General features: G+C 46.3%; 1 protein-coding gene across 3 annotated transcripts; it reads right to left on the minus strand.

The window, feature by feature from the left end:
- Nucleotides 1-1,722: 1,722 nt before the first annotated feature.
- FMR1NB (FMR1 neighbor) lies at nt 1,723-20,388 on the minus strand. 3 transcript variants are annotated; one of them, XM_053373372.1, is made up of 7 exons: nt 20,226-20,327; nt 19,809-19,857; nt 18,253-18,330; nt 15,363-15,476; nt 12,021-12,161; nt 4,882-4,975; nt 1,723-1,895 (listed from the first exon to the last, which is right to left on the minus strand). In XM_053373372.1, exons 3-7 carry the CDS (start codon nt 18,317-18,319, stop codon nt 1,742-1,744), a joined length of 570 nt encoding a protein of 189 aa, XP_053229347.1. In that variant the 5' UTR covers nt 18,320-18,330; nt 19,809-19,857; nt 20,226-20,327; the 3' UTR covers nt 1,723-1,741. The 3 variants fall into 3 exon arrangements, with proteins under 3 accessions (XP_053229347.1, XP_053229349.1, XP_053229348.1); XM_053373374.1 differs by lacking the exons at nt 19,809-19,857; nt 20,226-20,327 and adding an exon at nt 20,337-20,388; XM_053373373.1 differs by lacking the exon at nt 19,809-19,857.
- Nucleotides 20,389-20,997: the final 609 nt, after the last annotated feature.

Raw genomic sequence — 20,997 nt, forward strand, 5'->3', positions numbered from 1 at the left:
TAGCTTTGGGGTCCACTCTCTTGGGGTCCTCAAAAAAATTTAAAGGGGGGGGAACTGGATGTACATTTCCAAAATATAAGTTAAAAAAAAAACAAATAAAAAAACCTACATACAGCAACAGTGTTTTGTGTTGTGTAGGCTCCTATTTGTTATGTGCAAATGGCTTTCGATACCTATTAGGTCCATAAATTACCATATAGCATACATCCAACACAAAAAAACGCGACAATTTGTTGTTGACAAAGGACAGCTGGACATATAAAGGGCCCCATTACCTTCAGTAGCTTAGGGCCTCATCAAACCTAAATCCAGCTCTGCTCCCAGGTGTTGTTCGACTACGGCTCCAAAAATGCTGGACCCTTGGCCATCCTGGCTGGGATTGATGGGAGTTCGAGTCCAGGAACATGTGCCCTTGCAAAACTGAGTAAGCCTTGCCACCATACCCTCATCTTATACAGAGCCTTTATTACTGAGTGGTTTGAGTGGCTTTGCATCCTAGTATCTGCCTTCTTAGGAAGTGATAAACCATGCTAATTTTAAAAGAATGAAACAAAAACCAGTTCATGTTTCTAAGAAGCTTCTTCATTTTAAATGGGATCTTCACATGCATAGCAACTTCCAGAGGAAAAGGGAAAGCAATGGAAAATTGTTTGCTTATACCACCATCTTGTGGCTGCTTGTTTAAAAGACTGTCTAAAGCATTCTTGTAAAAGGTCCTCATCTCTGATTAAAGTACAAAACACCATCAGAAACACATGCACCTGGGTGACCAGTGTGGGAACAAGATGCTGGAGGCCTCATCCACTAAGGCTCTTCTTACGTTCTTGCTCCTGGGACACCTCAATGTCTGCTGTTGATCATAGGAAGCTGCCTTCAACTGAGTCAGACTATGCCTCCCATCCAATACAATACTGCCTTCTCTGACTGGCAGTAATCTCTCTGGAATCTTTAGTAATCATCTTTTCCCATCTCCACTGAGTTCCTTTTGAACTGGCTTGAACTTGGGACCCTTCGGCATGCAGAGTCCATGCTCCCATGGCACCTGCTTTGCTCAACTAATACACGGCTTGACAACCAGCATTTGGGTAATTTGACTGCGGCCCTTGGCTGGGGCTGATGGGAGCTGTTTTAGGGGAGGACTGTTTAGAGGGAGCTGCCCTAAAATGGTGTGGGACCAGTTTATCCAAAGGACTGTCTTCTCTCATATGAACTTGCCCATTCACTGAGTCCATCATTACAGGCTTGGCTCCATATATCCTCTCCTATAGGTGGGAGGCTGGTAGTTACATTAAGGTTACCAGGTTTTTTTCCATGAATCCGGGGACACTTTTCAACTTCAATGGATTTTGTCCAGGGACTGATTTGTAAATCTGGGGACTGTCCCTGGGAAACGGGGACGTCCGGTAACATTAAGTTACATGAGCAGGGCCTTTTCGACCATGACCCACTCTGGCCCCGAGAATTTGGTTAACTTTACTCCTGTTTCCTTTTAGTTTTCAAGACTCAAACTTATATTTTCTCTTGCACTTGTCCTCCTTGAGGGAGCCTGCCCAATTATTGTTTTGCTTTTTTCTTTACTTTTGGTGCTGGATTGTGTTATAATCTTTTTTAATTCTTTGCGTTATATGTGTGTGTGTGTTGTGATTTTATATAAGCTGTCGTGAGCACTGAAAAAATGGAAAGGTTGAGGATATGAATACAAAACACACATACAAAAGTTGGTCAAATAGTGGTGAGTGGTTTATTTGCCCTTTTCCTTCTTGCTCGTTTGTTTCTCAACATCATCTTGGACGGATGATGAAGAATCACTATCACTGCTTTCATCACTCTCATCATCACTGTCTTCTTCAAAATCATCTCCTTTGGGGCCTCTTCGTAATGCATTAAAACATGGGCTGAAATGCCACCAAAAAAAACCTTCAATGAGAATATTGTGCATTTCCTGGCAGATTCCAGATACACTTAATGGTGGCAAGGGTAGTAAACCAGGGCTGCAGCTATACTGACCTGTCCAATGTTATTTCCCCATATCAGAACGATATTAGATATGTCGTTCTAAAATGTCACTTGCTATTTAACATTTTTATCATGCCCCCCCTCCCGCCCGGTCAAATGTAAGTAATACCCAGCCACACCATTTTCCAAAATGCTCTTTCTTTCCATGCTGCTGGTCACTGGTTGCTCTGCTACTCCCTCTGGGGGGACATGTGAGCAGTGTTTCACCAATGTAGGAGCATAAAACGATTAAAAATTAAGCTATAAAAAGACAAGGTAATAACGCATTATTAACGTAAAAAGTAGGAAGTCATGTGTCCATTTATGTTATCAAAACCATTCCTTAACTCTTCCTTAACATTAAAAACCATGAGTATAGATCTGCCCCTGGTCTGATACCAGGTAAGAGTATTTTCCAGTTTCAGCACTGACTGGCGATAACTGGACAGGGCTCAGGCAGGCATCTTTCCCTTCCCTTCCTATCTGATCTTTTAACAGGGTGATATCAGGGATCAAACCTGGGACGTTATGCATTCATGGTAGCAAGTGAAGGGAAGGATCCCTGCCTGAGACCTGAGCTACTGTAGGTCAGAGTAGAAGCACTGAATTTAAGAACCAGTAATCTCACTCAAAAGGGACGTGGGTGGCGCTGTGGGTTAAACCACTGAGCCTAGGACTTGCCGATCAGAAGGTCGGCGGCTCGAATCCCCACAACGGGGTGAGCTCCCGTTGCTCAGTCCCAGCTCCTGCCCACCTAGCAGTTCAAAAGCACGTCAAAGTGCAAGTAGATAAATAGGTACCGCTCCAGCAGGAAGGTAAACGGTGTTTCCGTGTGCTGCTTTGGTTCGCCAGAAGCGGCTTAGTCATGCTGGCCACATGACCTGGAAGCTGTACGCCGGCTCCCTCGGCCAGTAAAGTGAGATGAGTGCCACAACCCCAGAGTCAGCCACGACTGGACCTAATGGTCAGGGGTCCCTTTACCTTTTTTAATCTCACTCAAAGCAAGAGAAATTCAGTTGATTGCAACAGTTATAGGAAGGTGTGAGAGAGGGGTTTTGCTGCTTCCTTCCACCCTAGTCTATTTGCTCTGTCCATTTTTCTCCACCCCCAGCTCAGTTCCAGTAAACCAGGAGTGGGTAGCATGTGGACTTCCAGATGTTGTACATCAACCCCCCCATCAGCCCCAGTTAGCATGGCCAATGGTCAGGGATGCTGCGGTCCAACAGCCTCTGGAAGGCTACAAGTCCCCGAATGCTGCAGTAAGCCCTATCCCCCTAAATCCTCTCCTTTATATACGAACAAGGAAGGCACGCCAATCCGTCATGTCCAATTTAGCTTTCAAAAGCCAAATGCAGCAGCAACAGGTGAGAAATTCTTTACTTGTGCAATGCACCTGCAGATGAAAGACCCACATACAGCTTTGGTAGTTTCCCAGTATATGTTACACTCTTGCAGATGTGTTGAAAGAACTCACTGGAACCCTATGCCAAAAGAGGTGCCATCTTGAAACTAGAAAAGATAATTCTTCCTTACAGTTTTGCTTCTTTTGATGTATTCAAACATTTCAATGAGGGTGTGCTAGAAATTAAAATGGTTCAACATCTAGTTAATTATGGCCTTTTTTGCTTGCTTTGTTCTTCTTTTTTAAAAAGGCCTTTTTAAGCAACATCCAATAATATTCCTAGCAATAGCAACAGTCCATCCACTCCACACAGCCCTTCCTGGGCAAATCACTTCAGCATTGATATGAATCCCATCTCTCACACATTCATTTCCCAGGGCTTATCTTAGCAGACCATTCTTTGCTAATTCTAGTCTCTTGTTTGGAGATGTGCCAGTGGCTCTGCTTGGCTATCTGCAGTTTCAGCATTGGGTGCTGAGAGCAGAGGAAATTGTAAATGCAAAGATTCTATGCAGGAGGTCCATGTGTGGAAACTTTCAACAAATAACCATCTGGCGAGGGGAGAGGAATAATGCCTGAGTGTGTGTGGTTCCATATGCACAGGCAGGGCAATTTATTTTTCATGGTAAATAATTTGATAGCTGAGCAACTTTATGCTAAAAATTTGTGTGAGAACATAGGGAAGCTACGTTACCCCAGATCAGACTGTCGGCCTGCCTAGTTCAGGATTGTCTGCCCTGGACAGTGGCCACACCCATACCATATGTTTAAAGCGCATTCAGCAATCATATAAAGCAAATGGTTGCCCACTCCCCCCCAAAAAAAATTCTGGAAATTGTATTTCGTTCAGGTTGCTAGGAATTGTAGCTCTGTGAGGAAATTCCACAGGGCAGGGCCTGCCACACTAAAGTGAAGGCCAATCTAATCTCAGGGGCATGGGGAACCTCCAGAAATGCCTCATCAGGAGGTCACAGTGATCAAGGTGGATCTTCTAGATATGGGGTGGAAATGTGTCCTCTCATCTCCTGCTTCCTGGTCCTTTTAAAGGAGATGTCAGAGACTGGACTTTTGGATGTGCTCTGCCGCTGAGTTAGAGTCCCTCCATCTTAGAGACACCAACTTGCAAGTGTGGTGGGGGGCCCAACATCCCACGTGTGACGACATCATGTCAGGACATCACACCAGCTTGGAGAAGCCAGGAATGTGGTGGCTTCAATGGTTGGCGGCTGCTGCTGCTACTGCCACCAGGAGAAGAAGGAGGATGACCCAGCCACTAAGGCCACATTGCCATTGTGTTCCTGGCTCCTCCAAACTGACATGACCTTTTTTTTAACATGGGGGGGTGTCCCTCACAAGCAAATGTTGAGGGGATCCAAAAGGGTTTGGCCCCTAGGAGCCGGCGCCTCTGCTCCCTCCACTCCACTGCATTTTACTGTGAGAGTGCTGAAGTGCCCCATAACGCAGCTGGAGGAAGTATCTCTTACCTCCTCTCCAGAATAAAACAGCAACATGGAAGACACGCAAGAAGGGTCAGTCCTCCTATCCCAGCACCAAGCATCCGCAGGATCTGTTGAGGGCCTGTTACAGTTCAATCAACATCAGCTTGGCTTGTAACTGTCCTACAACCTAGTAATGAGTCAGCTTTGCTTCATGGCCGCATCTGCAATAAATAATCTCCAAAGCACGTGGATGTCTATAGTACACTAGGAGCTGTGCTCCTGTTTGCTCCACCACCACCCCTGCCATTTTCCCCACATTAACCCCCTGGAGCTTCCACTTCCCACCCCATGCAACTACTTAAGCTCAACCTGATTTCTGAAGCCACTTCCCTTTTCTACTCTGTAGCTCTGCTTTATACCCCTTTGTACATGCCTTCACTCCCATGCCTCCTTTCCCCTCCTTTTGTGCAACCCCTCTTGCACATAAACCACTCCATGGTAATGTCTTGCATCTCCTCCTCCTACATACTGCAACTACTACACACTTTGTTCACCTTCTACCCAAGTTATGAAGTATATCCTGCAAGTGTCCTGGGACACACATACCCTTTTTTTAAATCACTACAGAATGGTGATGTTTTGGGTGCCATGATCTTTCCCAACTCCTTTCTTGTTGCAGTCAAGTCTCTGCAGCTAGAAAGCTAGCACAGGAGTGAGATAGAATCTCTACCTCTCTGTTTTGTTTTGTTTTTAATGTGGGTTAGATTTAAAACAAATATATGTTCCTTCACAGGCAGTCTGACATGGTAATGTCCACACTCCTTCCTCTGGACTTCTACCACTTCATTCCGCTGCACCTGTATAGAGGATGTTAAGTTTTGTACTGCAGTTACATGGTTAGTGGGGAAAGTTTATTTCTGGGATGCAACCCTGAGTTCAAACTGCTCTGATGTAAACCAACACTCCTGTGCTATCACAGAAACATAGGAGAACCATTGTGGTGTAACAGCTAAAGTGCTCTCATTCCTATCAGCCCCCAAATGCCTGGCCTGGGGTCAAAACTGATGGGAGTTAGAGCTATTGGAGGGCAGCAGGCCAGGGGAAGCTGTGATAAGACATTCGTTTTAAATTGAGTGTTAGATAGGGAAGTGTCTTGGGGGGAGTATTCCCTATAGGAGGGGAATGAACAATTACTTTACAGTTAATATCCCTTTAAAAAATTAGTTTTATTAGAGATTTTTTTGTGTTGCAACACAAGCAAACAAATAATTGGGTGAAAGTACATTCTATTGCACAGCATTCATGCAGGGTATCGTGTCAGCATCATGTGGGTAGGTCTTTTTTTATTATTAATATGTCCTTTTATGCCAGTATTTTTCATTATTACATTTTTTCAGAGGCGGTCAAGGTGGCATAGGAGCCAACTCCTAGGGGCCGTGGGTGCTCCAGCCCCCGCAATAAAATATTTCAGGTGCTTGTCCACTGGCGGAGGAAGAGGAGTGCGGGGGGAGTGCACTGCCCCCGGCAGCGTGATCCCAGAAGGGAGCCATCGCAGCTGCCTGCCCCCCTGCACTGGGTGCCATGCCCCGGCAGGCAGTGTGCCCCACCCCCAGGATGTGCACCACGCCCCTTCAGGCAGTGTGCCACACCCCCAGGATGCATGCCATGCCTCTGTGGATGGCGCGCCATGCCCCCAAGATGCGCAGCCCGCCCCTGCAGGTGACGCGCCCCACCCCGTGACGCATGCCAGCCCCGCCCCTGCCTGCTCTCCACCCCCTGGTGCTGGAGCATGAAGCTCCGCCCCTGGGCTGGTCTCCTGCAAAGTTGATGGGCATTGCCATTCAAATGGTGTGTGTGCACCGTGTCATGTGATCGATTATGCAGGGTGGTGCTTACCTGGGCCCCCACAATATTTTATTCAAGTTTGCAGCCCTGCAAGGTGGCATAAACACCCAGTTGGCCCTCATAACTACCCTGTGAGGTATGTTAGGGTAGTAGGGTTAGGGTTTAGGGTTAGGGTTAGGGTCAGGGGTTAGGGTTAGGGTTAGGGTCAGGGGTAGGGTTAGGGTTTAGGGTTTAGGGTTAGGGTCAGGGGTTAGGGTCAGGGTTTAGGGTTTAGGGTTTAGGGTTAGGGTCAGGGTCAGGGGTAAGGTTAGGGTTAGGGTTAACGTTAGGGTTAGGGTTAACGTTAGGGTTAGGGTCAGGGTTTAGGGTTAGGGTCAGGGGTTAGGGTTAGGGTTAGGTTTGGGGTCAGGGGTAGGGGTAGGGTCAGGGTTTAGGGTTAGAGTTAGGGTTAGGGTTTAGGGTTAGGGTTAGGGTCAGGGGTTAGGGGTTAGGGTCAGGGTTAGGAGTAGGGTTAGGGTCATGGTCAGGGTTTAGGGTTAGGGTTTAGGTTTAGGGTCAGGGTTAGGGTTAGAGGGTTAGGGTTAGAGGGTTAAGGTTAGGGTTTAGGGTTAGGTTTAGGTTTAGGGTCAGGGTCAGGGTTAGGGTCAGGGGTAGGGTCAGGGTTAGGGTTAGGGTTAGGGTTAGGGTTAGGGTTAGGGTTTAGGGTTAGGGTTAAGGGTTAAGGGTTAGGGTTTAGCGTTAGGGTCAGGGGTTAGGGGTTAGGGTTAGGGTCAGGGTCAGGGTTAGGAGTAGAGTTAGGGTTAGGGTCAAGGTCAGGGTTTAGGGTCAGGGGTTAGGGTTTAGGGTCAGGGTCAGGGTTAGGGTTAGGGTTTAGGGTTAGAGGGTTAGGGTTAGAGGGTTAGAGGGTTAGGGTTTAGGGTTTAGGGTTTAGGGTTAGGGGTTAGGGGTTAGGGTTTAGGGTTAGGGTTTAGGGTTAGGGTCAGGGGTTAGGGTCAGGGTTTAGGGTTAGGGTCAGTGTCAGGGTCAGGAGTAAGGTTAGGGTAAGGGTTAACGTTAGGGTCAGGGTTAGGGTTTAGGGTTAGGGTCAGGGGTTAGGGTTAGGGTCAGGGGTTAGGGTTAAGGTCAGGGTTAGGAGTAGGGTTAGGGTCAAGGTCAGGGTTTAGGATTTAGGGTTAGGGTTAAGGGTTAGGGTCAGGGGTAGGGTCAGGGTCAGGGTTAGGGTTAGGGTTTAGGGATTAGGGTCAGGGGTTAGGGTTAGGGTTAGGGTTAGGGTCCGGGTTTAGGGTTAGGGGTTAGGGTTAGGGTTAGGGTCCGGATCAGGGGTAGGGTTAGGGCCAGGGCCAGGGGTAGGGTTAGGGGTCAGGGTTAGGGTTTAGGGTTAGGGGTTAGGGTTAGGGTCTGGGTCAGGGTCAGGGTTAGGAGTAGAGTTAGGGTTAGGAGTAGAGTTAGGGTTAGGGTTAGGGCTAGGGTCAAGGTCAGGGTTTAGGGTCAGGGGTTAGGGTTTAGGGTTTAGGGTTTAGGGTCAGGGTTAGGGTTAGGGTTAGGGTTAGGGTTAGGGTTAGGGTTTAGGGTTAGGGTTAGAGGGTTAGGGTTAGGGTTAGAGGGTTAGGGTTAGGGTTAGGGTTAGGGTTTAGGTTTAGGTTTAGGTTTAGGGGTTAGGGTTAAGGGTTAGGGTTAGGGTTAGGGTTAGGGTTAGAGCCTAGCAACATTTTGAGGTCACCCAGTTGGGGAAGGTTGCCTTATCACAATATGAATTTGAACATTTTGGGGTGCACTCCAGGCTGAATCTTTGTCATTGAACACACAAGTGACTACATTGGCTACGACTGCGTATGGCTGTTAAGGAATATAGGAAGCTGCCTTTGTACTGAATTGGTCCATCTAGCTCAGTATTGTCTGCACTGACTGGCAGAGGCACTCCAGGGAATCTTTCCCAGCCTTACATGGATATCAAACCAGGGACATCCTGCATGCAAAGCAGATGTCCTACACTGAACTGCAGCCCTTCCTGGCAGCTCTGGATTGGGCTTGTTTAACTGCAGAAGTCCAGGCATCTGTAACCTCCAGAATGTATCACAGCATTGCATTATTTGTGGGGCATCCATTAAAGTTGAGCTGGAGAAGGCTGCTGCCAGGTTGTTGAAGGAGGTACCTCATTCACAGGGCAAAACATCTGTGCTGAAGGAGTTGCAGAGGCTGCAAATATGATACCGGGCCAAGTTTAAGGTCTTTCTATGGAACAACTTGAAGACCAGGTTATCTCTGGGAATGCTTTACATTCTGCACCTCTGCTGAGATATTTCAATGCTGTTAGCATTGCCATATGCTCCTGAGGTTCATCTTATGATCACTTTTTATTCCAGCAGGCCTTTTAACAGTCAGATCTGATTTTATAGTTTTAAACTGGCTTTATATATTTATTGCACTGTTGAGTTTGACGTATGCTACTTAGAGACAATTGTGCTTAAGTGGTATATAATTTGTCTGAGTAAAAATAATTTAAATAGAATAAAGCAAGTGCCTTCTCTTTGCAATGCAATTCCAATAAGCACCCACTGTTTAGACACCTGCTTAACATGCACCTGTTTACTCAGGCTTCCCTTGGGCGATCAAGCTATGTTGATGCATTAATCTGCTCTACTGATTTGCAACGAGTTTGGGACTTGCTTTATGAATGCAATTTTATTTCATACAAAGTATCAGAGTGGTTATACGTAAAACCGTACAATAAAAACCACATTAAAATTCTGAAATCAGAAATCAGCTAGCTATTATGGAGAGATGCAGCCTTAATTGCCTGCATAAGCCTATTGGAATAGGAAAGTTTTCAGCAGGCATTTAAAACTGGAAACAGAAGGTGCCTGTTGGCAGACTATTCCATAATGCTGGACCAATGACACTCAGGGCTTTGGTCTTGTTGTTGACAAATAAGCCTTGCCAACTTGGAGAAGCACCACCAACTTGATTGCAGATGATCTCAGTGATTGTCCTGGGATAGAAAGGTTCAGGTGTTCCCTAAGGTCCCTAAAATTTTCAGTGCTTTGTGAATTACCATATATACTCGAGTATAAGCCAACCCGAATATAAGCCAATGCACCCAATTTTACCACAAAAAACTGGGAAAACTTGAGTCAATAAGTTCACCACAAACCTGGTGGTGGCGGCAGCGGCAAAGGAAGAACAAGCAGCCCAAAAGGGCTGCTTTTGGGCTGCTTGTTCCTCCTCCGCCAACGCCAACTGCGCCAAAGGCGGAGGAGGAGGAAGGAGCAGCCTGAAAGGACCCTCACTTGAGTATAAGCCGATGGGGGCTTTTTCAGCATAAAAAATGTGCTGAAAAAGTCGGCTTATACTTGAGTATGTACGGTAAAACTGTATATACTTGAATCTGTTTTGGGAGCAGATGGACAGCCAACAATGGTCTCACATGTTGGCCACATTCTCCCATCAGCAGTCTGGCTGTCACATTCTGCACTGACTGTAGCTCCCTAATCAGGCCCAAAAGCAGCCCCATATAGTGTGCACTGCAGTAATCCAGCCTTGAGGTTACCAATGCCTGGACTACAATGGTAAGGCTATCCCTGTATAGGACATAGCTGTCAACCTTCCCTTTTTTTGTGGGAAATTCCCTTATTCCAGCGCTGTTTCCCGCTGCTTTCCACTGCTATCCCAGATTGTTAGATATCCCGTAGACTGTACCCGGGACAAGTGAGGCTGCTGTTCCCTTATTTTTGAGGCTGCTGATCCCTTATTTCCAATCTGAAAGTTGACAACTATGGTACAGGAATGGCTGTATTGTTGATTTTATGCAGTTCACTGCCATAATATTTTTCCCTATAATGTTGCTGGCATATAAACATTGCAAATAAGTAAAATAAGAATTCCTCCCTTTTAAGTTACAAAAGCAGTTTGTCATGTGGCATCAGAAGAAGAGAGGCTGCCTGTCTGAGAAAACAAACAAACTCAAAGACTCCAAACATGTGAAACTAGCTGCAGAGGGGTTTTTGTTGGCTCCTGATCTACATTTGTTGTAAATATAACTGTGATGGAAATCCTGCTGGATCAGCCCTAAGGTCCACCTAGCCTGGCAGCCTTCTTTCCAAGAGGCCACCCAGAAGCCTCCAGGAAGACCACATGAAAGCAACAGGCCTTGCCTCCCACTGTTCTCAAAACTGGCAGGGGAAAATAGCAAATATGTTCAGTGAAGTGAAGAATCAGACGATTGAACAGGGCAATAAAATTGCCAATTACCCATTGCAGGAGGTAACCCAATAATTTGTGAGATGCTGCAGTCTAAGAGGCCTGTGAAGGGTTTCTGTTTTGTCAACAGATTGTTAGAATGCACACAGCGTGTGCTTTGTGGACTATAAGCACGTGTTGTTTATTGACATATGCTGCACACCCTGAAGCATTCAAGTACCAAAACCGCTCTACAAACAGACAAACTGGATGGAAAATAAACTCTACAGGAGAAGCACATTGAATTTTGAAGAAACATTTTAAGATGCACTCCAAAACACAATGGGAGCCACAATATCTGTGTGCACTGATGTAAAATGAAACAGATGACTACTCTGTGAAGTCAAAGGGTGCAGGACCTGTCGCCTTCTAGATGTTGTTAGGGATGATGGAATGAGAGAATTGTAAGCCCAGCAACAACTGAAGTGGTACAGCACAACACATAACCTGGTCTAGTCCAACACTGTTTGCTCAGACTGGTATGACTTCTCAGACAGAAATACTTCCCAGATCTGATAACTGAGATTTTTACTTAACTGGCAAGGAGAGAGATATAACCTGGGACCTACTGTGTGAAAATCCTATGTTCCAAGCTATGGCCCCTCATGCTCATTTGAGAGCTTCCTGGTGCATTATGTAAGTCCTCAACACAGACCTGCAAGCAGTGGAGGCTAGTCCATTAAGGAGGGCAAGTGGGGAACTGCCCCATGAAGCTGAGCTGCTCTCAGCCATCCCCCACCTGCCTGCCTCCTTGACTATAACCAATCCAGGGGCTGGCAATGCATTGTCATCTTCCTCCCCACTAGTTTCAGTGTTATCCCTTGAATGGAGGAAGGTGGGGTGGGGGAATCAGAGCGAGTTGGCTCTGCCTGTCATTGGCTCTGCCTTCATCTACTGCTGGCTTCTGCCCCAACTAATCCCAAGGGTCACCACCAGCCACTACTGCTTACAAACCTGACCCTGTATCTATACTACTCTGCTGTGCCACCTGGGAAAAGCAGCAACAAGGTCTTGGCTGAAGGTGGCAGTGCAGGCATAAGAAACTATATGTGTCCAGCTTTGCAGAACAAGTGAAAGAGCCCTGGAGGCAGAATGCCACTTACGGTCTTTGAGTGGAGTGTAGCAGTCCAACTGAACATGCTTTTTAGACGAGAAGCAGCACTTGTGTTCCAGACACAACGACTTGTTGCTCTTTTCCCCAGCTTGGCAAGGCACCACTGCCTGATTTGTTTTGGGTCGACACGCTTTGGGAAATGAAGCAGAAATGCAAGATTTCAGTTCCAAGCCCAGTTTAAACATGTACACACTGAGGCACGAGGCAAAGTTATTCCAGACCGCTGCTTCCATTTAGGGTGGCCATGTGTTCCACTTTAAAGAGAACAGTCCTTTAGGTCTCTCCACTCCAAGTCTGGTTTAAAGACAAAAGATCCTAAGAAGAGAGAGCAAGAGGGTTCTTAGAGTCTCCCGTCAACAGTGAGTGACAACATCTGGGCAGGTGACTGAGCAGGCATGAAGTTTCACCTGGTCACCATCTTCCCCAATTACAGGGTATCCAAGAGCATTCTATACAGAGCAGACCTATTGAAATGAGTGGACCTAAATTAGCCATGTGCATTCATTTCAGTGGGTCCAACATTAGAATTACTATGGCTTGAATCCATGCAGGGCTGTCTTTAGCAGATGTGACACTGGGGTGCAAATATCTGCCCAGCACCGCCAAATTACCACGGATAGTGTTGGGGTGGCCAGAGCTGCTCACTGCCAGCCATCGGGGGGGGGGAGCACAACTCTCCCCCATGCTGCTGCAGAAGAGCAAACCCCACAGAGGCTTGGGAGTGAAGTTGCACCCCTCACAAGCCTCCTCGGGAGGAGAGCAATCCCTGCAGAGGCTTGGGAGGCTAGCTGCGTGCCCGCCAGCCATATGGTTGGTGGGGCACAGCTTCCATCCTAAGCCTCTGTGGGGATTGCTCTCCTCCTGAGGAGGCTTGGCAGGGAAGCTGCACACCCGCCAGCTGGCGGGCATGCAGGGAAAGGAGAGGTCATCGGCAAAGCCACACAGCTCCCCCACTTGCTAGGGCGCCCCTGAGAGGCTGGCGCCCTGGCGTGACGCACCACTAAGCCCTATGGGAAAGATGGTTCTGAATCCATTTTTGTATCTATATCAGGAGTGAAGAACCTTTCACACACACCCCAGATGTTGCTGGACTACAACTCTGAGCAGCCTAGACTATGCTGGGTGGGACTAATGGGATATGTAGTTTAGCAATGTCCAGAGGACTAGAGGTTTCCCAGCCCTGATCTATGCATACAAATTAGCTCAGTGTCCTCTTTCTATGAGACGTTTCCTTTTTCCGGGGGGGATATGCAAATGGATGATACTATGTTTTATGTTTTGGACAGTGTTCTCGAAGCTACAAACATGAGTCTGACCAAACTGCGGGAGGCAGTGGAAGACAGAAGTACCTGACGTGCTCTGGTCCATGGGGTCACAAAGAGTCGGACACGACTAAACGACTAAACAACAACATGTTTTATTGGAAATTTGCTGAGAATTCCTTTTCACTTATGCATCAACTCCATGCAAGGGAGAAAAGGAACAGTAGCAGAGAAAAAAAGCACAGAGAAACACACGGAGGGGTCAGGCATCAACGTGGTGGTTTTGAAAGTATGTTTTTGATTGAGCCCTTTGCTTTGGAGTATCTGAATAAGATTCAGGAGGGCCTTTTTCCTTTGAAGGTTGGAATGAACTGGGCAATCTCCACACACTAATGAGCTGATTATTTCCAAGTGCCACTTTGAAGTCTGCTTCTCCTTTTGGTGGAAACAGCAACACTACTGCCAAAAAGCAAAAGAGCCATGCAGCAAGATCCGTGCAAGGCCCTTCTTTCATTTATTTAAACAATTTATATACCACTTAACTACAATAGTCTCTAAGCGGTTTGCAAAAGTACTTAATGGGGCTTTGCAATTGCTTCGTTTGTAAAAAGCAGCCCCTACAACACACAGCAAACTGATTCTGAAATCCACTAGTGGAAGAAAAAGAGGGAACCGAAAGCAGGGTCGCCCTTCTTCTCCTTCAACTTCTTCAGCATCCAGCCACTGCAGCAAGTGTTGCTGACCTTTCAGGAGTCTGTGGGCACATTTGTAAGCAAAGAGAAATGGTCATGGGCACAACACATGTGCAGCTGCTCCCCTACCCAGCCCCCAGCTGTTACTCACTTAAAATTGCCTCCTTGCCACAATCGAACTGGGGTGGGTGAAAAGCATTCCATTGGCTAAAGAATGTTGCAAGATTCATTTTAGAGGGTGGGGGTGGGGGCCTGAGGGCACCAGGGACGTCTGCTGTGAACACCTGCGAGCACATGTGCAGCATGCTGGGGACCCATGCACCACAGCTCAGCAGGAGGAGGAGCAAGGCTTGTGCTCCATTGGCCTGTTTGGCCCAACCCCTATGCTCTTGGAGTATGGCAAGAATGGGAGAGAAAGGAAAACCCTGCTTTATTGGTCTGCCCAGCACTGGATTTATGGATTGTATACAAGTCCTACTAAGTGTAAAACCATCAAACAGAAAGAGACTAAGTCCTTTAATTTCAATGGGTATACTCTGAGCAGGACAACCATTGGATAATTATGTACATGTCCGTGAATATCCACACGTATCTCTAAGCCCTTTTGGTTGTTCCACTACCCTCTGGTGGCAGTAGTCTAGGAAAGCTTATTCTCTGTGGCAGCCCTTAAGTTGTGGAATCCCCTCCCGCCAGAAGTGTGCCTGGATTCTTCACTTTGAAGCTTTTAGTGAATGCTAAAGATGCCCCTTTTTACCCTGACATTTGAGATGTCTATTTTTAAGATGATCCCCTCTTCTCTCTTTGCAAGTTGAAAACAAACTGTTTTTATGTTGTGTTTTCAATTGTTGTAACATTCTCTGGGATCTTAGGGTGAAGGGTGGGTAACAAACAACAACAGCAGCTACTGCTGCCTTGACTTTTTTCTTTTGCTGTCAATGCATTGTTGGGTTACTAGATACAGCACTATGCAAACATTTTATACCTATCATTAATTCTGCATTGGGAGCATCTCAACCCATCCAAAGAACTGCTCAAACTAGTCCTATGCATCAGGAGGGCTTTGAGGGCTTCTCAAATAAGTCGACCCTCATGGTCCCTTCCAACTCTACAATTCTATTATTCTAAGATGCTTACAAACCAGTATGGGTGATCCATGTGCAGCTGCAACATGAGAGAAAATGGAGGGTTCCTTTCTTCAGACAACCCCTTTTTATTTCCTTTTCCAAACATGAAACGTGGCACTCTACATAGAATAACACCCCTCAATGTAGCTCAACAAAGAGACCTTTCATTGAAGGACCACAGTAACAAACATTTCTAATCCTCTCAAGGACTTGAAGAGGGGGCAATGAAAAATGATGCTACAAAAGCACTTACTCACTGGGTTGAAAAAGGTCACCAGCTGTTCAGATACGATCTGTACTTTCGTCCTTGGCTCAGGGGGAGCAACTTCAGTTTCATTTAAATCATCCAAGGTCGGAAATGCAGAACCTGAAAAACACAGAACGATTCAAACTCCTGCACGGCAACTCAAGGGGAAAACTCATTTAAGTACCATAATACAGTTTTCCCACTTAAACTCTCTCCCCCCCCCTCCCCAATCAAAACACTTTCCCCCTCTCAGCCTCTGATCCCCTGTTCTTCAGGTAACTGATGGACTGAGTACTATGCCCTCTGTCTTAGTGGTGGTTGGAGAATATTAGGTCAGTTCAAAATAAAATCTCACTCACCCATGCTTTGTAAGTATATGAAGGAGCCAATCTGGCGCATACAGTGGTACCTTGGTTGTCAAACTTAATCCATTCTGGGAGTCCATTCGACTCCCAGAACTGTTCGAAAACCAAGGTGTGGCTTTTGATTGGCTGTAGGAGCTTCCTGCACTCAAGCGGAAGCCACATCAAATGTTCAGCTTCCAAGAAACGTCTGCAAACCAGAACACTACTTCTGGGTTTCTGGCGTTCAGGAGCCGATTTGTTCGGGAGCCAAGTTTGACAACCAAGGTACCACTGTATTGTCATGTCCTGAATAGGTTAGATGGGAACAATCAACCTGACCCACCTATGTCTTCCCAGATACTCAGTGCTCCACAAAGGTAGCACTGGTTTTGGGATAGTAATTGCTGCTATCTCACCAGGATCAGAAACCACACTTCCAGAGATGTGTGGAAGCTGATGGATTCCTGAATGCTGCAAGAGATTTTCCAGAAGCCTCAGAAGGCAATTCTGCCAAGGTCCTAGTCTCCCTGTGGAATAGTGAGGCATGGAGGGCCATAGACACAACTGCACCCAAATGTCCTCTCTGGTGCTGCGGAAGTTAGGCAACCACCCGATTTACTGAGGAGTTCCAGGCAGCTGGAGACAATTGCAGTACAAGGTGTGTAAGTTTTGCTCTGAAGGAGACTGTACACATGGAAGAGCACATAATCGTGCCTGTGTGGTGGTTAACGTGGAGAAAACAGCCTACTTGGCAACCCATGTACCACTTAGAAAAGCTATTATGCAATGGAAGTGGCAATCATTTACCCTCATTAACCCAGTCTTGGAGCCATCAGATGGCTACAGTGGAAAATTATTATTATTATTATTATTATTATTATTATTATTTATACCCCACCCTCCCCAGACAAGACCGGGCTCAGGGCAGCTAACAAACAATAATAAAAACAAGTTGATTGAAATACAACTTAAAAAACAAGATTAAAATATAACATTAAAATGCAGCCTCATCACAGGAGGAGAAAGGAAAAAAGAAAGAGGGGGAGGGAATCAAATTGATTCCAAGCCAAAGGCCAGGTGGAACAACTCTGTCTTACAGGCCCTGCGGAAAGAAATCAGATCCCGCAGGGCCCTGGTCTCATGAGACAGAGCATTCCACCAGGCCGGAGCCAGTGTTGGAAAGACCCTGGCTCTGGCTGCTGCTAATCTAACTTCCTTAGGGCCTGGGACCTCTAGGGTGTTGCTATTTATGGACCTTAAGGTCCTCCATGGGGCATACCGGGAGAGGCGGTCCCGTAGGTATGATGGTCCTAGGCCATAAAGGAAAATCTGCAAGGACAAAATTATCTGCTTCATATGGACTAGAGTGCTGCTCTTGCTGGCTGTTGAGGGTAAAGTGGTGTGTCTTCAGTGATGTAGCCAGCCCTGGGGGGAAAACCACCCTGGGGCCTGGACCCAGGAGGTGGTGCTTCCGCTCTTGGTTGAAACTGGTTATCTTGATATACTCCAGTTCAGGTTCAGGGCCAGTTTGGGCATAGAATCAGCCTTGATCACTCTGATGGGTGACATTCAGGTGAAAGACAGAAGCACCATGAACCTGTTGATTCCCCTAGATGACTCAGTGGGTTGAGATACCACAGACCACAGTGTGTGTCTGCTCTCAGTGAGTTCGTAGTTTGTTTTGCGGTGGCTTCACTACTGCTTACAGGGTCTGTTCCATTGAAAAGTATTGACTGATGGTGCCTTGGACCCCTAGGAGTTGTTGGGTACCACAATTTTGTTTCCAACACTATTTAATATCTACATGAAGCTGCTGTGGAGGTCATTAGAAGGTTTCTGGCAAGATGTCACTCAGTTCCATTTCTCTGTAACATCTCAAATCAGGAGGTCCTAAACTGGTGCCTGGATGCATTTGTGAGCTGGATGACAGCAAATAATCATGACTATTTGCAAAATTGCATTGGACTAATGGAAGCTGGAATCCAACAACTGCCAGAATGAAACATGCTGGCTACTTTTGAGCTAGCTCAGGACTTGCAGCAGCTGTCTACAGCTTCAGACAAGTGCTAGGGCACTCTCAAATCATTTCTCGGCTTAGGAAAGTTGGGTATTGTTAGCTGAAAATGACCCAGTAGGCCAACCTTTGAAGTCTAGTGGTCCTATTTAAGCATATAGGCAATAAGTTCCCTGCGCTATGGATTGAATTGATACCTACTGTATTCAAAGCATGTATACTTCACCACTGAGTTATGACACTTTTCAAAGCAGTGATGGGAGTAGTAGGGAGAGGGAGAGGAAGAAATTGATTGGGGGATAAGAACTAATCCAGGCTACCAATTTGCCCACATGCCATTTAGATCAACAGATACACACAACTAGAGTACAGATTGGATATGGTCAACTAGTGCCTAGCCATTCTGTTAAAAAAAACCCCACACACAACACCTTGAATTTTAAAAGCTGGTGGCCTTATAAGTTTCCCCAAGCAATTCCTCTATTGTCAAACATTGCAAGCTACCTTATGTTTAAGAACCATTCTTTATAATACTCACTTGGGCCAACAGCATGATACAATACATACAAGCATTTTGCTAAAATCTGGGTCACAGAGATCATCATCAGTATTACTTCTGCAATGAAAAACAAATAATGTAAACTCCTGCAAACCTTCACCTGCTTATTGAGGGAAGAAGACTCAAAAGTCTTGTCTTACTTGAATTACTTTTGCATGGGGCAACACAATCATTTTGCATGGGAACCCCAGATCAATTCCACATGTAAAAAAAACACTTTGTAGAATCACACTTGATGTCAGGGACTGGTTGGGTGCAGAGGATTGGTGGGAGGAACTAGCTGGGGAACCCCCAAGGGAAGAAGGCTGAGAGCTCAGGGATTGGTGGAGGGACGATGGAGTGGTCAGAGGGAGAAGAGGGATTAGACTGGGAAGAGGAGGGGCAAAAGCTGAAGAGATAATAAGGTATTGTAAGCAGGGAGAGTCTGTGGCAGAGAGAAGTCCAGAATCAGAACCGGAAGTTGGAGTAGGAGAGGAGGGAGACCAAGGAGCAGAGATGAGTCTGGCTGGTGAAGAGTCACAGGTGTTTCCCCTTCCTGCTGCAACAAGCTCCCCTCCCTCCTTGTACCGCAGAACCAAGAGAGGCATGTGGAGTGTGGACAAGGTTAGCATCACACAGTTTCAGTCTTGGATTCCTTGGGGGAAATCCTGGAGACGTGGGGACTTAGGCAGCTGTGGGAAGGTGGGGACCTTCAGTCTCTGCAACTGCTTCATGGGGGCAAGCCGTACTGAAAAGGAGTTGTTGTGCTCATTAGGCCCGGCACTCCTTTGCAGATCGTGTTTTTGCTGATAAAGAGTTAACTCCACTTGCTTCGTGTGCTTTACTGCTGACTCACTCCAGGCACTTGCCAACTCAGTTGATGCTACAGAGTCCAGCAAATCTCTCAACTCCATAAATTTCATTTCAGACCATGAAAGGGTCATTGGATGAAGGTTGGATGAGGGTGAGTTAGTGTGGCAGTTATGAGTTAAGACCAGGTTTGAGGAACCTGTGGCCCTCCAGTTGCTCTTGAACTCCCATCATTCATGACCATTTGCCATGGTGGCTTGGGGCTGGTGGGAACTTAGAATCGTAGAGTTGGAAGGGACCACAAGAATCATCTAGTCCAACCCTCTGCAATGCAACAACTGGAGCCCAACAACACCTGGAGTGCCCCAGGCTCCACATCTTTAGTTTAGACTTAGCTGGGGAAGATAACCAAGTTTACAGTGGGTGGCCTTGGCCCAGCCTTCCTCTCTCAGGCATTGCACTTAACAGGGGGGTTTTGAGAATGTATCGGGGTGCATCTAAGTACAGTGGTCTGAGCTCAATGGAATAAAATAGGCAACAAAGGTGAATAACAAAAATCATGCTGCCACCTGATTGGAGAAACCTTAGCTGATTGAACTTTACTCAAGTAGCTAGATTGAATTTGCATAGATTCTCACCTAAGTAAAACAAGCAGACTCTCCCCATAATTTTGTCTTTAAATAAATAACACGTCCCAGCAGATACCCAAAATTCATTACCTCATGTGTCAGGATGGTGCCCACTACCTCCAGGTGTTAGGGAGGTAGGTCTGATAATGCTCACCACCTGTAGTTTCTGAAAGTTTATATTTTTTTTAAAAAAATGTTTAATCTGCTGCCCTAGTAGCCTCTCACTTCAATGTTAGTAATATTTTAATCAAATTAAATTGATGCATCAGATCAGCTCTGGGTTTAACCAGCAAACCCTGATTGACTTTTAGCCAGAAATGGGACATTCCCAATGGTAGAAACCTTTAGTGCAGATCTTAACTTTCCAGAGAACAGTGCAAATATTGCTTACTTTAAACTGGGGTGCAGGACCTTAATATTACTAAGCAAACTAAGGGCATCCTAATTCATACTAACTGCAGAGACATGGATGGAGAAGAAACAAATCACCTAACCTAATACAGGGTTATGATAAAACGGATAACTAAAACTCACAGTAAGGTTAAAGTAGATTCATTTAACCTTAGCTACTGAGAGATCTCCAGCCACCCTTTCTAGCTTTTAGAAAAGAATCAATTGTCCTATGGCTCAACTGAAGTTACATACATTTCTGTATTTTGAGGTCACTGCACACTTGTCAACTTGCAGACTCTTTAAGGAAATGGTTCAGTGCTGTAGCTATGGGGATCTCTATTATGACTTACACGCTTGGTAATGACTTCCAGAGAGGTGGCTATTTTAACCAGTTTGGATATTTTAAAGATCATGGATTTGTTGTTGAATGAAATGATGCCACAAGTCTTTAAGGTCTCAAATAACTCTTAAAAGGTTACCAGATTTTTTCAAAGAATCCAAAAAGAAAAAAAAAGTTATTTAAAAAGTTGTTGTTTTTTTTAAAAAAGAAGTAATCTCTTCTGTGATCTCCTCTGTCACGTGGCCTTCCTCTGGGCCCTGGCCTGCTCTCTTGGAGCACTAGCCGCCATGGAGTAGGCTCCAGTCAGGCCTGGGCTCAGCCACGTATCCTTGCCCTCCCAGGGCTCTCCTCCTTAGCAGCGGCAGCGGTGCAGCCAGGTCAGGGCTCTCCCCTTTTTTCTCCTTCCTCTTTCTCTCTCTTCCTTCTCCTCTCCTCCTTCTCCCTGCGTCGGCTCCAGGGTTTCTGTGGCCCCAGAGCACCGCTGGGCAGTCAGCCGGGTGGCTGGGTGCTCTTGCTCCTGGCTCAATTTGGGTCAGGGGGGGGTTTCAACGGTTCCCCCAGTTGACGTGCCAA

The sequence above is a fragment of the Podarcis raffonei genome, chromosome Z (genome assembly GCF_027172205.1).
Source record: "Podarcis raffonei isolate rPodRaf1 chromosome Z, rPodRaf1.pri, whole genome shotgun sequence".
In the NCBI taxonomy this organism is placed as follows: domain Eukaryota; kingdom Metazoa; phylum Chordata; class Lepidosauria; order Squamata; family Lacertidae; genus Podarcis; species Podarcis raffonei.

Excerpts from the sequence above, each read along its gene's own strand:
- FMR1NB (XM_053373374.1), bottom strand. The coding sequence starts at position 18,319 with ATGATGATCTCTGTGACCCAGATTTTAGCAAAATGCTTGTATGTATTG. Across the intron at positions 15,477-18,252 it reads GTATCATGCTGTTGGCCCAA|GTTCTGCATTTCCGACCTTG; the intron begins GTGAGTATTATA and ends TGTGTTTTTCAG. Across the intron at positions 4,976-12,020 it reads CTACACTCCACTCAAAGACC|GCCCTCAACAGATCCTGCGG; the intron begins GTAAGTGGCATT and ends GAACTGTAACAG.